General features: G+C 42.3%; 1 protein-coding gene across 6 annotated transcripts in view; it reads right to left on the bottom strand.

Moving 5' to 3' along the window:
- The window catches only part of LOC140318152 (ras-GEF domain-containing family member 1C-like), a 57,720-nt gene that overhangs the window by 4,350 nt on the left and 38,288 nt on the right, over window positions 1–15,082 (bottom strand). For 4 of the 6 annotated variants that reach the window (XM_072395848.1, XM_072395847.1, XM_072395852.1 and 1 more), the window contains 7 exons: window positions 11,434–11,582; window positions 5,478–5,693; window positions 5,146–5,268; window positions 4,799–4,936; window positions 3,479–3,700; window positions 2,213–2,287; window positions 196–297 (listed from right to left, as the gene is read on the bottom strand). In XM_072395848.1, the coding sequence (XP_072251949.1) occupies window positions 196–297; window positions 2,213–2,287; window positions 3,479–3,700; window positions 4,799–4,936; window positions 5,146–5,268; window positions 5,478–5,693; window positions 11,434–11,526 (969 nt within the window). In that variant the 5' untranslated portion in view covers window positions 11,527–11,582. The remainder of the gene's footprint in view (window positions 1–195; window positions 298–2,212; window positions 2,288–3,478; window positions 3,701–4,798; window positions 4,937–5,145; window positions 5,269–5,477; window positions 5,694–11,433; window positions 11,583–15,082) is intronic. The other 2 variants (XM_072395850.1, XM_072395851.1) reach the window with 2 other exon arrangements.

The raw sequence follows: 15,082 nt of genomic DNA, 5'->3' as shown, positions 1-15,082 counted from the left end.
AAGCATATGCATGTATTCTAATATGTTAATCTAAATGTATGTTTCGGAGGTAAATCTCAGAAGATATCTTAATCTTGCTGTTTAATTTCACGTGCACTTCATAATGAAAGGGTTTTTTATTTGTGTGTAATTTGTTTGCCTATAAAAACCAGCGCCGGAATAATTGAGACTGCTGTGGCAGCATTTTTCACTCACCATGCAGATCTCTGTTGCAACCAGGTAACACAATCTGTTGAACCACCTGACATAAGCTTCCAGGTTGGAGGTCTTCTTCTTCTGGTCGCTGAAACACGGCTGCTGTTGACACACACACACGCACGCGCACACACAAGAAGTGAGTGCAGAACGTGCAACAAAAGGGAATTCGACTGACACTAATTAGCCTCCAATGCACAGGCTGACCCCCTGATGAGAGTTTAAATGACAAGGAGTTGGAGGTTGAAACAGTGGGGCCAATGGAGAGCAAGGAAATAACCGGCAAAGTGTAGACAGAGACAGGAAAGTTAGTTTAAAAAAAGATAGCTATTAAATGTGGAAAGAAAACTTAGCAAGTGATAGAACGAGAGAAAGTACCAGCACTCAACACTTCTAAAAAGTGGGCAGATGGAACACAACAAGTGATATTTAGTTTGTTGAATTGTTTGAGACAATTATGCCTTATGACCTTTGTTTGGCCCTTTAAGAAGCAAATACATATGTTGAATATCAGACTACAACAAAACTGTATAAAGACTTTTTTTTATGATTGCCTGTAATGTTTTTTTTTCCTGAAGCTGGAGCTTTTGGGACTGATTTGGGGGGAGTTTCATACTTGAAGTGTACATCTGAATTGTACATTTCCAAGTTTTTAACAGGAAATCAGCTCATATGCCTTTAAAAAGCTCAGGATATGACTCTACGTCCTCTTCCTCATTCAGTGAATGGGGATCTTTGAGTATGCTAATCTGGCCTCCCCCACATCTGCATCTGCGACCACCTGAAGCTGATGCCAGCCCTGTCTCTGCAAAGCAATGACCTATTCTAATATTGGTGTATTTCAGCCATACCTTTACATATCCAGTGTGTTTATGACTGGAAAATAAAGAAAATAAAGACGTGCATTCATACAGATAGCAATCCTAGAGAAAGCAGAAGGAAGTATAAACCACTGTATGCACTTGGGAGTATTGTGAGGATAATGTATTGAATTTCTATGCTTTCACCAATTGAGGAGATGGCCTATCTGCCCATCATGCTTTGCTCAGTTTTGCTTCTGTGGTATTCTCCTCCCTGCCTGTACCAACTTCTTCTCATAGCTGCCTAATATCTCATTTTATCTGTTCTTCGCAGCGCGTGCAAATTAGTTGTACGGCCCCACCCCGCTATTAGTTAGGACTTCTGGGGTCTGGTTCCTCCAAATAGTTTAAGGGCTGTCCCACGTCACCTTTCTGAGACTTTCAGTGGTGCTCTGCAAATTCAGAGGAGAAATCTTCAGCCACAGTACTGATGGACAATTTTGCTCATAATATTTGGACCTAATAACACGGCAAAAAGCTCGACTTTTAGCAGAAGAAGACTTCATGTGTTCACATGCTCAACACACATTGTATTTTTATTATTTCATCTTCCATTCAAGGTCATCATGTGGTAAGTCATTTAATAGCTAGATTTATCACATATAGCAGACATCTGCACATGCACAATGTTACTGCTCTTGGCAAGAGCATCAAATCCTACTGTTTTTAGACTACCCGCTGGAACTCGGTCAATTTGGGTGTGACTCCTTCGCAGCTCCAATTTACGACTTTGGAGGCACATGGAACGCAGCATAGACTATCTGTGGTCACTTTTAGTTCGGTCAGCAGTCTTCGTTTTCAGTTTAAGATGATGATGATGCTAGTCAGTAAGAGTCGATATTTTTCTTCTTTTTTATTTTTTTTGGCGTCCGGCAGCAGCAACGATCCCCTCGTAACGTCTGCATTATGCACTAAAAATACACACAGCGGCGGGTCTCTGAGCCACAGCAGCAGCAGAGGTCAGTTGATCACACTGATTTTTTCTTTTACAAGAAAATAACTTTCAGAGTCATTTTTTTTAGGTGGGTCATTCTTCTCAGTTGGCCGCACAACACTGGACCTCAGGGTCACAGTCAATACGTGTGCATTCCTCCTGAAAACAATACTGACACAGAGAAATAAACGGATTTGTTACTTTACAAAAAAAAGGAGTTTACCTGGGTTCCATCAAGTGGGTCTTTCTGAACAAAGGCTTGGACAAACTCCTCCGGCTCAATGTGACCTAAATGTTCCTGGAAAACAGACACACACATTTGTGCTTTTTAGATGGATTTATCTTTCCTTTAGACCAACTGCTTGCCCCAACCTAACTTTATATCAAGTCCCAAAAAAGTAAAGAGTGACATCATAGGAGTTTGACATTTGCCGCTACAAGGCAGGCAAAGTGTAACTACGTAAACGTATTTATTTACCTACAACATGAGTACTTTGAGTGCACACACATGCACACACACACACACACACAACTGGGGTGGTCCCATTAATATCTCTTTCATTTCAGTAATGGATCCCCAATCAATACAAGGAAGTAATGACTCATTGATGTGACTCATTGGTATCATATTTCCTCAAAGGGACACTTTAGACAATATTCTATTAAAAGACAGCTGCAGTCACATGTGGAAATCAAAATGACTCATTCGACCCATCATACCTCGAGATGTAAACTAAAACCAACATTAAAACACACATAAGGACAAAAAGCACCATGGCAACCGATTCCAGAGCAGTACTAAAAAAACCTACAAAAGACATCAAATCCAGAACTGTGCGAACTGCCCGTGTCTGTCTATTTCTGCCAGTCTCTCCTTTTTGAGTATGTGCGTGTGTGTGTGTGTGTTTGAGTGTGTCAGAGTGTGAAGCTGTCGGGTCACATATATCTGCAGCAGTTTTATGCCCTTTGTTTGCAGCCCCAGGCACATTACTGACTTCTGGAGTGATGTCACCGCGAAGACAAGACTGCAGGCTTACTCACACATGCACATGCAGAAACCCGACCACCTCCACATACACGTGCCTACATCTAGATACGCTTGAATTGGCTGAAGGCAGCGTGCATGCGGTATGACGGACAATGCAAAGACCCTTCGTTCGTGCACGTTTGATTGTTTTAATCTCTTTGTTCTTCCTCCTATTAGAACACAAAGTCATGCAGCTCTTTACATATTTGTCTCCTGTCATGCTTGCCACCATTGTTTTCCTTGCTCATTTTAAATAATTTCTATCACACTTGTATTTCCTCCTATCCCGTCCATCCCCTATTTCTGACGTCTTTTATTTCACGTCTGATCATGCTCCGGCATCTTTAGTGCTTTGATGCTCCCCCAACATCCTCTCCTACTCTCCTCGTCCATCCTTGTTATCATCTCTCATCCTGACCTCTGTCTAACCCCCACATGACACCCACCCCCCCCCAGCCTCACCAGCTCCACATGGGTGAGCTGCTGTGCCAGTGTGTAGGGGTCGTTGCAGATGGAGAGGATGTCCTTCTGAATGGGCGGGGGCTTGGTCTTGAAGGCCACCAGCTTGTCAGAGATGGAGGAAGCATTGAGGGAGACTTTAACGATGCTCTCTTCCCCCTGGCTTATCAGGGCCAGCCTCTGGCTAAGCTTCTGCAGCAGCTGATTCAAGGTTTTCCAGTATGCCTGGAGAAGAGAGAAAAGGAGAGGAGAGGCTATCGACAACATCTTTGATTAATAATTTACATGTGGCCTGTAGATTAGTGATAGACATGAAGTAAAAAAAATTTGTTACTGTAAATCTCTACATCCTTAACTGTATCATTGTTCTGGTGGTTGTTGTTTGGTGAAAAACTACAGGCGTGCTTAAATGCTTTGGAGACCAAAGTGCTTTGACAGCATCTAATGACATTTGAGAGAAGTTAAGGAGCCCAAGAACTTAAACTGGGACAAAAAATTAAAGCAATTTAAAAAATGTCAGTAAAATTAAAGCAATTTAAAAAATGTCAGTAAAATTAAAGCAATTTCAAGGTGCGGCAACAGCGTGCTGTGTTTGGTGTCAAAGAATGTTTGTCTCCGTTCCCCTCCCTCCAGATGACCGTTCACACAGGCCATCGGGTCAGTCTGTCTCACAAATGACCCAGAGCAGCAGCTCCCACATGTATGTGCACACCCATACTAAAGGCCGGCAGCTGCAAATAGCAGCACATTCATCATCACCTGCCCAGCCTCTCTTTCCGTCCTCCTTCCACCTCCGTTCATTCTCCTACTTTTCCACTCTGACTTCATCACCCACCTCCTCCCTTGTCTTTTCTTCTGCTCTCTAGGGCCCTGTATCCCACCCGCCCCATTTTGTCCATCCATCTCCCTTCTATTTTCCCTTGAGGTTGCAGTTAGAGCCACTCCTCTAAAATCCTCCCTTCCTCTCTCTTCTCCTTTCTCCTGTAATGTATAACAGCTGGGCTGTGGCTATCCCCCTGACATTGACACTTTGACTCCATCTTCCATCACAGAGGAAGGGATGATAATTAAATCATGCTCCTCACCGTTATTTCTCACCAGATCTGACTAATGTAATTTATTCTCACTCCCAACATACAGATGCTTGGTCAGAATTCATCGACGTTACTATTCAAATCCCTGGGTAATCATTTAGTGTACTTTTTAATTCCTTGAGTGGATGGTTTCTAGTTATTTTAGAACGTCCTTCCAGCATCTTATATTGATTTTTAGATAATTATGATTGGACTGCTATCAGGCTAAAGTGAAAGGTCAAGAATGTACCTCATCACACGGAGCTATCCTGTGGACGATGTCTTTAAGGTGGACCACCATCTTTTCATCCCTGAAGTCAGTTGGGAATGTTTCTGTCCATTCTGTCAGCAGCTGCAGGATTTTGGGACCAAACTTGCGCACCTTTGCCTGTTGTTAAAGAAACCAAAGAGGTTTACAACTGTCTCATGTATCATGCAGAAACACGGCACACTGGCCTGCAAAACAAAACAACATCGTACTATGAGGGGGAAAAAATGAATGCACAAGTATGCCTTAATGCTTCTGACACTCCAGCTCATTAGCCAGGCCGTGCACATGCAGGAGTATGCATTTATCTGTGGTGCAGTGCTGCTCACCGTATCGAGTGGGCTCTGATCCAGCTGCTGCTGTTTGATGCACAGCTCACACACCCTGGCCAGCAGCTCCGGAGGAGGAATGAACAGACGAGCGCTCAGCAAGAAGGTAAACACATAGGCTTTCTGTCAAAGGACAGAGAGAGGTATTTAATGAGAAAAAAATAAATAAAACAGGGCTGTTGTCTGTAATTACAGAAAGCAGAGAACTCTTCAAACAGAGACTTGGGGCTAGTAATCTAATTGGCAGTACTGTCAGTAGGATTTTGAACCTAAATGGACTTTCATAGGCTGATCATTTATGATGAACTGTGCAGTAAGTGTGTTCATTTTACCTCTGGGTAGTAATCAGCAGTGGGCACCAGGTTCTGAATAAGTGTGTCCAGTGAGGCCGAGGTGATGGGGGGCCCGTCAGCCAGGCAAGCGCCAGGTTCCGGGCCTTCCTGTGGGGCCTCCTCCTCCTCCCCGGGCTCAGCACAGGCCAGATGAGGGCTGAAGACACTGGGAGTGGTAAACATGGCGCCTGAACACACAGTCTGGGGCATTCCTGACTGGAATACAAGCACAGAGAAAATGCTGTCAGTAAGACTGAAAGAAAAAGAGAGATAAAGCAGTTTTTTTTTTCAGAAATGGGAACTCATATCTGTTTGATTTGAAAGAAATGAGCTTAATGCAAAATTTGTTGCTATCTGGTTTCCCCATATCTACTTGACATGTCATAAACATGTAAATTATACATTGCTTGTACTAGTTACGTTTATGGGCATTCCCATTCATTACAGAAACACTGGCTCAGTGGTTTTCTCACAGAGGTAATTTGGTGTAGGTGAAACTTTGGATCAGCTCTATTTTATGGTTTGTTGAACATTAGATGATGATTTAAGGTTTATACTCTTTTAGTAAAACATCCATAAGCTGTGTGCAATGTGCAAATTGTCACAATTATAACACAATTGGTTTGTAATTACTTGAGTTGGCTGCGGACGATTAGCATCAGAATTGTCTCTGTTCACCTGTATAAAACAGCTGAGTGACACCAACAGTAATATCATGTTTCCGTCACCGTTTCAATGCCGCTTTCCTTGGTTTGAGATTAGGCACAATTTCTGATATAATTTCATAGCCCCGCCCCCTTCACCTGCTATAGTGTAATAACGTCTGAGAGGACAATTAGTGCCACTAGCTGCATTTTGATGGGCATGTATTGACATAAATGTAATTTATTTGCAAATCAAACAATATAGCATCACTGTGGTGACACTTAAGTTTCAGCTTAAGTGCAGTAGTAGAGCCCGATGATTTAGAGACCTGAAAGGGGTTTAAATTATTGGACCATAACATGAAATAAAGGAATGATAAAAACAATTTTTCTTCATGTCTTTCTTAGCATCCTCTTGAAATTTTCTAGTGAGCTTTTTTTATGTGAAAACACAGATATTTAAAAAAATAATAATTCTCTGCTGATTTGTATGCTAGGCTGCTGGAATGATTTCAGCTGGTAACTCTGGTAATTCTTTTATATCTGCTTTGAGGCGACAGGAAAATTGTTTGCATGTCGGAGCAGTTGATTGAGCTTTCCAAAGCCCAAGTCATGCCTGAAATAATTCAGTTCAATTCAGTTCCATTCAATTCAATCACACTTTATTAATCCTCTTAATAAGACACAGATGCAGAGTAAGAATGAGGCCACAAAACTAGGCTGGCTGAAGATGAGCTGTTGTGGAACGAAAGGAGGAGGAAGTTTAAACCGTTTCTTCTTCCGATCATCATGGGAAGTGTGACATCACTGGCAGATCAAATGGATGAGCTGGGTGCTGGCAAGGATGCAGCGGGAATAATCAGGAAGGCAAAAGTGGTTTCACCGAGACATGGCTGCAGAAAAAACTAACAGCTCTCTACTCAGCTTTAAGACTATACGGCAGACAGAGACTAAAGACTGAGCGGTAACAGTATGGAGGATGGAGGATTACAGAGCTTGTTAACAACAGATGGTGTAATCCTGGACATGTCACTGAGAAAGAGCATCTCTGAATCCCAAATGTTAAACTCCTGGCGGTGAGTTTCTGTCCATGTTGTCGAGCTGGAATTTTTTGCCCCAGTTACTTGCCAACGCTGTGTGTGTGGCATCAAAAGTTGCCAAAAACACATCAAACACATTCCTTTCTGATTGACAATTTCCTAAAACCATTTCAAGTAAACTGCACTTTCTCTTTATATGATCATTGAGCAATATAAAACATATATAATACATATACAAAGATTAACAAAAATTCAATACACATTCGTTACTGTGCTATTTGTAAGACTGTGAATCATCTATTAATAATTCATGACTCTGAAAGGCCTTGTGTGTTAGAAGGAGAATCTTTCTGAGGCAGTTTCTTCTCGCTTGTGACAGAGGACAAAGTTCTTTGTTTGCTAAACATAAGCTGCTCATGCTCGACAAAAATTCTCTGCTGCAATGAACTTTTGGCATCCATGTGGGCTTGGATAAGCCCCTAAAACCTGAAGGCTGTCAGGAAAAGCTCAAACTGTTTACTGAAACAATATTAGTTTGATCTGAAAACCGTTTAAGAGGTTAAAACTTAACTTTTATTGTAAAGCTTTTACTTTGCCCCCTCTGTTTATTGATATAATAATTGTTTGGGTGTCTGGAAACTGCAAAACTGCAAACGACACGTGACACGTTCAACAGTAAAAGCTTGAATATGTTGCATTCATATTCATATGTTGTCTGAACGGGTTAAGTAACAAATCAAGGAACTACTCTGTTCCCCACGGTCCCTGCAGTTGATCAGCTGGGCCTCTACACTGGCCTATATTTTCTAACACACTTTTTTATTTATCTGCGTTTTTTTCGGCTCTGTTCATCCTCCCAGCATATTCTTTCACATTCACCCGTATTCCTCACAGCAAACTCTCATTTTATTCACCTGATGGCCCACTGCCATCGCCAGGGGATACGCGGCACCCCCGAACAACCGGCCCCATCTTCCATTTCAAAAAGACAGAGGAGAGAATGAAAATGGGTCACTCAGTCGCCGTGGAGACTGCTGTTCCCTGCAAGTGCTTGTGTGGCCTCCAACGCTGTCCTGCATGTCTTTGCCTTTACGAAAGCTGGTTAGTCGTTTTAAAAATCCAAACATCTCTTAATAAATTCATTTAAGCATTGTAATCTTCAGAATGGAGTTTTTTTTTCAACAACTCATTACTCTAATGTCAACACATAAAGCCTTCCTTCATTATCAAGCTCTGAAACAGGAAAGCAGGAAAACAAATTATACTATTTGAACTGAATTCAATTTTGTACACCGATGAGCAAGAAATTACAGTATTTAACATTAATTTGAACAATTAAAATAGGCTTGTCTGTGCTTCCACTCTAACTCAACATAGTGACTCTGCATACCTGTTTCACCACCAAGGACATCTTCAGTCTCTACAGAAGGTGTCCTCGTGGCACAAAACCTCTCTGCCTGCATGCGTCACGAACAAACCAGCATATAGACAGGGAGACCTTGGACAACATGCAGGAAGTTATTTCAGTAGAAAACAACATTGTGAAAACAACTGTGTAGCTCCTTATACAAAGAAAATACAGCAGGAATCACAAGGTAGCTGAAAACGACGCGCTCTGCCACCACATCTAATATTGTCCAGTACTGTGCCCCAATGACATATATACATATATATGTGTTTTCATTTGGTGTCCCCTCAATAAACTAGCACCACGGGGTGCCCAGAGTTACAGGTCGTACACACAGTGTCACGCACAGGAGCGTCTCATGTTGAACATTTTCTGTGCGATGGGTTCAGCTTTCCTTTGTTCTCCTACATTTGAGCACTTACTCATGCACTTGTGCGCACCTTGAAGCAAACACACACAGACAGGCACACAAAAGAATGGGGGATGGGGAGTCTGTCTTTCTGCGAGGCGTTTTTATGGCCTTCCTTCCGACTCGTACCACTGGCCATTTCTATCATAATGTCTGCTGTGGGCTGACATGTTCCTGTCTGCTCCATTCAACTCTGTGGCATGCTGACCCTAAAGTATGGAAGGCAAAAATAGCAACTAACCCAACCATACTCAGGATATCTGCTATAGCTTTATCCTTATCAAGTGAAGCTACATGTAAAAAATGCAGCGGTTTTCTTCCCATAAAAGTTATTGCCACCATCTAGATTAGGCTCCGAAACAGCCAACCTTAGGGTGCCCTTGCAGCCACCTCCTTTAAATTGGATTACGACATGCAGCCACAGAGAAGCCATGGCCTGATAAGCACAGCAATGGAAATCCAAAATGCCTGTATGAGGACGGCAGCATTGAAGGAAATCTTTATGGTAACAAAAGGGAACTTCCTTTACATAATAACTGACAGGATGAACGCCTGCTAAGTTCTGGGTGTCTATATGACAATATCCAGGAGTAAATTTGTTAGTCATTTCATGCATTAAAGCACTCCCACCCCCCGTGTATATTCATACACGTATAAGAGTGACTGAGAGTTTGATTTTTACGTGACCACACTGTCAATGATTTCGTCTATCGCTGGCGATAATCTCCAGTCTCCTTATTTCTCCCTTAATCGTTCTTCCTCAGCTCCCCACTCCTCCCTGCAGCATTTCTCAGGCTCTGAGTCATTATTTCATCACAGCTCCGACTCAGTCAGCTGACACCAGTTTGTAGGATGTGAAAAGAAGTCACTGGGGTAACAGCTCATATAATAGGCCGACCACCGAGGCTTGTGCTTGACAGATAGCAGTCTCTATAGACTAAAACTCACAGCTAATTTTTCTATGGTTGGAGTGGCTATACTATGAAAGTGTAACAAAAACGGATAAAGAAAAAGAAAAACTGACTTTGTTGAACAGCTGTGACTTTGACCAAAGGAAAAGCCAATGCCCAGTTTTGCATTTCGAAGTTAATATTCTGGGTCCACACCAGAAACTTGATGACGTTTCCTTTTGCCTATGATTCACCAATTTTCATGAAAAGTAGCTATGAAGTTCTTCAGTAATCTTACTAACAAGAAAACAAAGCAAAAAAAAAAGGAGTTCAAAAGGACAAAATAATGGAAACCCAATGATAAATAACAGCTATATCATCGCACATTGAGCTTGTCTTCATTTGGCAGCAATTACTGCTTCAATACATTTCAGAATAGTCATACAGGTATTGGCAGTGAATTTAATCTATTTCTTAAGTACAACCTGTTCCAACTCTCTCAAATGACTAAGGCAGGGGGAAGCAACTCCTTAATTACTGCTCCAAAACACACAAGAGTTGTTTGATTATGTTAAGATCTGGTGATTGTGGGGGCCAATCCAATCATTTCACATCACCACTGTGCTTGTTGTGCCAGTTTCTAACCATTTTAACTGTGTGAGTCTGTACATTACTGTTTTGGAAGATGGTACCACCTTTAGGAAACAGCTGGCAATCCAAAACTGACAAATACTCCTCGGACCCAACCATACACTAATTAAAAGGCCGATGACAGCAGCCCAAAACATCACAGAAATGCTGCTTAACAGCTGGCATCAGGTGATAAGGACAAAAGCCTTCTTTGGTTGTCTTCTACATGTAAAATGATTTCCTGAACAAGAAAAAAGATCCTGATTCATCAGAGGAGATAACATTTTTACACTTATTGTAGTCTTTGCACCATTTTATTCATTGTTCAGTGTTGATAGAGGTGAAAAAGATGTGGCTGCAGCCGGTCCATGGTATCCAGCTGCCTTGAGCGCTCAGTGAACAGTTCTGGTTGATACACAGTTAGGAAGATGTTGATTAGCTTTAGTAGCTGCCCTTCTGGGTGTTTAAATGCAATCTCTGACTGTGACAGTGATGCACAGATCAGTAAAGAAAGAGACTTCCTGAAAGAAACATCTCTTTTGCATACATGCAAGATTAAAATGCTGTAAAGATTCTTTATATTTATTTTTCATTTACATTCACAACAAAACAAATAGAAATATTATGTGCAAAACGTAGCCTGTTTTAATTTTTTTATATCCAACCACTGTGGAATTAAGGAAAATGGCAGCTAGAGGGCTATTTCCTAACTTCTTTGGACGACTAATTACAGCACCACTTGTATCTGTTTTTCCTTTTTTTTGTTTGTTTGTTCGTTTGGCATTCGTAATATAATTCCATTGTTATGTTGCCAAGATCCCTTTTTCCTGATGGTTCCGTCTCACACGACTAGTTGAGCAAAGGCACTGAATGGCAGATAGAAAGGAATGCACCATGCCAGCATGCGCCACTCATTGTGATACTTCAAATTTTACCTCATACTTGCTTCCAGATCCTGGGCACCAAATGTGGTTAACTTCTGTTGAGCAGGTTTTGAGATGCGCGTTAGTAGCATCTGTGGTCCCCATATTCTTTGGGTTCAAATGCTTCGGTAAGCCTGTTGCCACAATTGGTCTGAGGATATCTGCCAATAAATAAGATGATTGGACAAAAAGATCTATAAGTTATGGCTAACTTGCTGCTAAGCTCCAATCTTTTTAAAAATCATAGAATAAAAGAATCAATGGTAGCCATGTTTTCTATCAAATTTAGCTATTTTAGGGTAGAAATGAAGTCAGTCCTCTCATGATCTCTTTCAAATGTATTGCTAAAACACTCAAAATCCAAAAAGAAGGTGTTATTTAATTGTTTTTAACACACGATATTTATCTAGGAAAAACAGGAGCTTTTTGTTTAACATATTGGGTGCAAAGCCTTTTCCAAAGAATGTTTTTGGACCTTAACGACAGCATTACCATCAGGCTGCCTGAGCTCAACTTTCTTGGGAAGCTTTGGTACATCATTTCCAGTTATTGGGAAAAGGTTCATGTTTCTCGTCCATTCCAGCTCACAGTAATATGAGTTGGGGTTGGAACAGGGCAACAAGTAAGAAAAGAAAAATTGGCTCTTCTTCTTTAGTTTTGGAGCCATAATGTTTGCTGTGCATCGACTGACCTTGAATACTGTAGCATGACCACAAAGTAGCCCTCGGGACACACACTTTTATTGACAAAGTTCCCGTCTTAGAAACTCTCCAATGAACACGCTCTGTGCAGAGTCTTATGACAAGCCAAAATAATACCAATGCTTCCTTTAAAATGCAGCAGACTTCTTTTTTTTTTATTCATTGTAATATTTTAGAACCACATTGCCAACACCACTATTTTCCCAGAGTGAAGAAATAAGCCACATGTTCGTGGTTTGTGTAGAACTTCCATATCCCTTGACTCACAAGAGCTCCCACTGTGCCTGTCACACCACATCAACGCTGCATGAAAAAACGCATTGAGTAACAAGCAGTGAAGAACAGGTGAGTGTGCCGATGTGTGCTCTAATCCCCCCTGAGATCTCCAGCAGCCAGCCAACGGCAGTCCTGCTCTCTGTCTAGACATCTGGTGAAGTGTCATTGTTCCGGGCCTCTAACTGTGTGTGTGTGGGTGTGGGTGTTTTGTCTTGTGATTCTCTCAGGCTGTTATCGTTGCCGTCGGGGGATACACCTGCTTTGTTCTATCATTATTTACAGAATAGCATTGTCTGGAGACACACGATCTCTATCAGCACCCTTGACTGTCAGGCTGCATATGTGTCTTGATGAAAGAGCAGCATTCCTGACACGGTCAAGCAGCTTGAAGCTGTCAAACAGTTTCACAACACTGTTAATCTCACTCTCAGTGTCCATGTCTATTGTGGCCTCTGTAAAACTTGTTTCAGCACGTAAATAAAAATGCTCAAACGGGCTCTGTGCGTCCGGTTGTGAGGAGAATGGTGCTGACAAATCTGCTCTCTCACTAAGGGGTTAATGGATGAGAACAATCAGCATTAGAGGCAGCTCTCCATTAAGACAAGGGAGCCTTATTCCGAAGAAGTCCAGCCACCGTCTGACCTGTGCCATTAAAGAGTCAAGGGCCAAAGGTGAACGGTCGGGGCTTCTTGGTGGGAGCAGATGGAATACGGCAGGAGCTTGTGGCCACTCCCTCATTAATCTGGCATCAATAAAACATGTCAGCTTCACCCGTCAATGAGAACCGTGTTTTTTTGCTCTGTAAAGTCCTAACATAGCACAAGCCTGAACTGCGTGCTGCGTTAAAGGATAGGCAATGTTACAGCGGACAGAGGCAGCGTTCAGATTGTCCACACGTTCACTCCCGGACAGTGTTCACTATAAGGAGGACTCACCGGGGCAGACAGCAGCCGATGCATTTCGCCCTCTCCTTCAATACAGCCGTGCTTCAAAATGATGCAACTAATATTCACAGTTACGTGTCGCATCGAAAACGCCGACAGGATACGCACCGTACCAAATTCAAGGAAAAGGACTGCACAAGGCTGCTGTTGAACACGAACATTACAACATGTTTTCGGCTGAAAGGGTGTTGCGTTTAACATCTCTCTCCTCGACACTGACATAAAACTTTTATACTCTTGGTGTACCATGTGTTAGGTTTGCAACGAAAAGTTTCAGCCGCAAGTTTGAGCAACACCGTAACAAGGCTGACTCCCTGTACAGAGAACTCTTTAGCGGACGACTCAACACAGCCAGAGTTTGCAGAGAGGTTAGGGAGGCAGAGAGACTGGAGAGGATGCAGACACCTGAGAGCAACTTTGAGTCGGAGCATCTCCACTCACCAATGAGTCAGCAGCATGGGTGTGTGGCTTTGCCTGTAAAGTCACTTGATGTAAACTCATATACTTGCATTTGATTCACTGGTGCTGGTGACCATGTCGTTCTTACCCAAAATCTAATCTCAGGACAGTGTTCGGGACTGTAGGGCCAAACCCATCTTCTCATTTATTGCAGCTGAAATAGCACTGCATCCTTTAGGATTTCAAAAATGTTAAGAGAGGCTTTTAATCCGTTTCTAAATATATGGGCTGTATTTCTCAAGAAATACAGCTGGATCAAGAAAAAAAAAATCTATACTTTCTTTTAATTTTGCAACAAATCTTATTCCAAAGAATTTAAGATGTTACTGAATAGACTACCTCGTATTTTTGCAGATACATACTATAAATCTCTGTTTCAAACATCTTATATCTAATGGTTTGAACTCTGTTGTTGTGACATATTGCTACTAAGAAACACGACACAGCAAGAATGAAAACGCAACTCTATCTTTTGAGGAGGGGCACATCGTCGGTATTGCAGCAACATTTTGATTTGCTGCTCTTATTGTCTCCTGGCTTCGGTGAGCCCAGTTAAACTGAAGTAAAAAGAATGCGGTACACCTCTCAGGTTGTGTGCACTGTCTGGGCTGTGTGTGTGTGTGTCCTGTCAGACTAAATAAAGTTCCCTTTCCTCAGCTCCCTCCACATCAGCTCATTTACATACTCTAACACTTTCAGTCTAATTTAAGAGCCACATGTTCACCCCTTTAAAACATCGCAACTTTAACTCTATTTTGGGACTGTGCTCTACAAAGGCAGACGCTGGCATATTTTTGGTCCTGACACCGTTTTTTCTAACCCCAGAGAATTGCGGCTCTGGCCTAAATTTTCCACTGTGTTCTTTGAAAGCTGAAATGATGCGACTGGAGAGAAAATAGGGGTATTCTCATGGTGGCATGAGTTTAAGTGAAAGTAAACACCTTTTTGTCATCATTCCACTCTTAGTCCCCCCCCCCCCCCCCCCCCCCCCGCATCTCCCTCTACACGCCCTACATTTTAATGAGCCCAGTCAGGACGCCTGTACAGATGGCCCCGCAGGAGCCTGCTCTCACAGTGGGAGCTGCTGGCACGGGAGGCTTTTTGGCCCTACAGGAGCCCAAAAATGTATTGGCGTGCAGACCGAATGCCGAGGCGCCCGGGCTGAACCAATCTGGACACTGAACTGCACAGTGACCGCCTGGCACAGCCGACAATTTAAGAAAAAGACAGCAAAATACCATGCAGGACACGGCACACGAGTTGCGACAAAATCAGACCAGC

This window comes from Leuresthes tenuis, unplaced genomic scaffold (assembly GCF_036924035.1).
Source record: "Leuresthes tenuis unplaced genomic scaffold, fLeuTen1.0.hap1 SCAF_11, whole genome shotgun sequence".
Taxonomy (NCBI): domain Eukaryota; kingdom Metazoa; phylum Chordata; class Actinopteri; order Atheriniformes; family Atherinopsidae; genus Leuresthes; species Leuresthes tenuis.
Note: the sequence above shows the minus strand (reverse complement) of the source record. Positions and strands in the feature narration are given on the sequence as shown.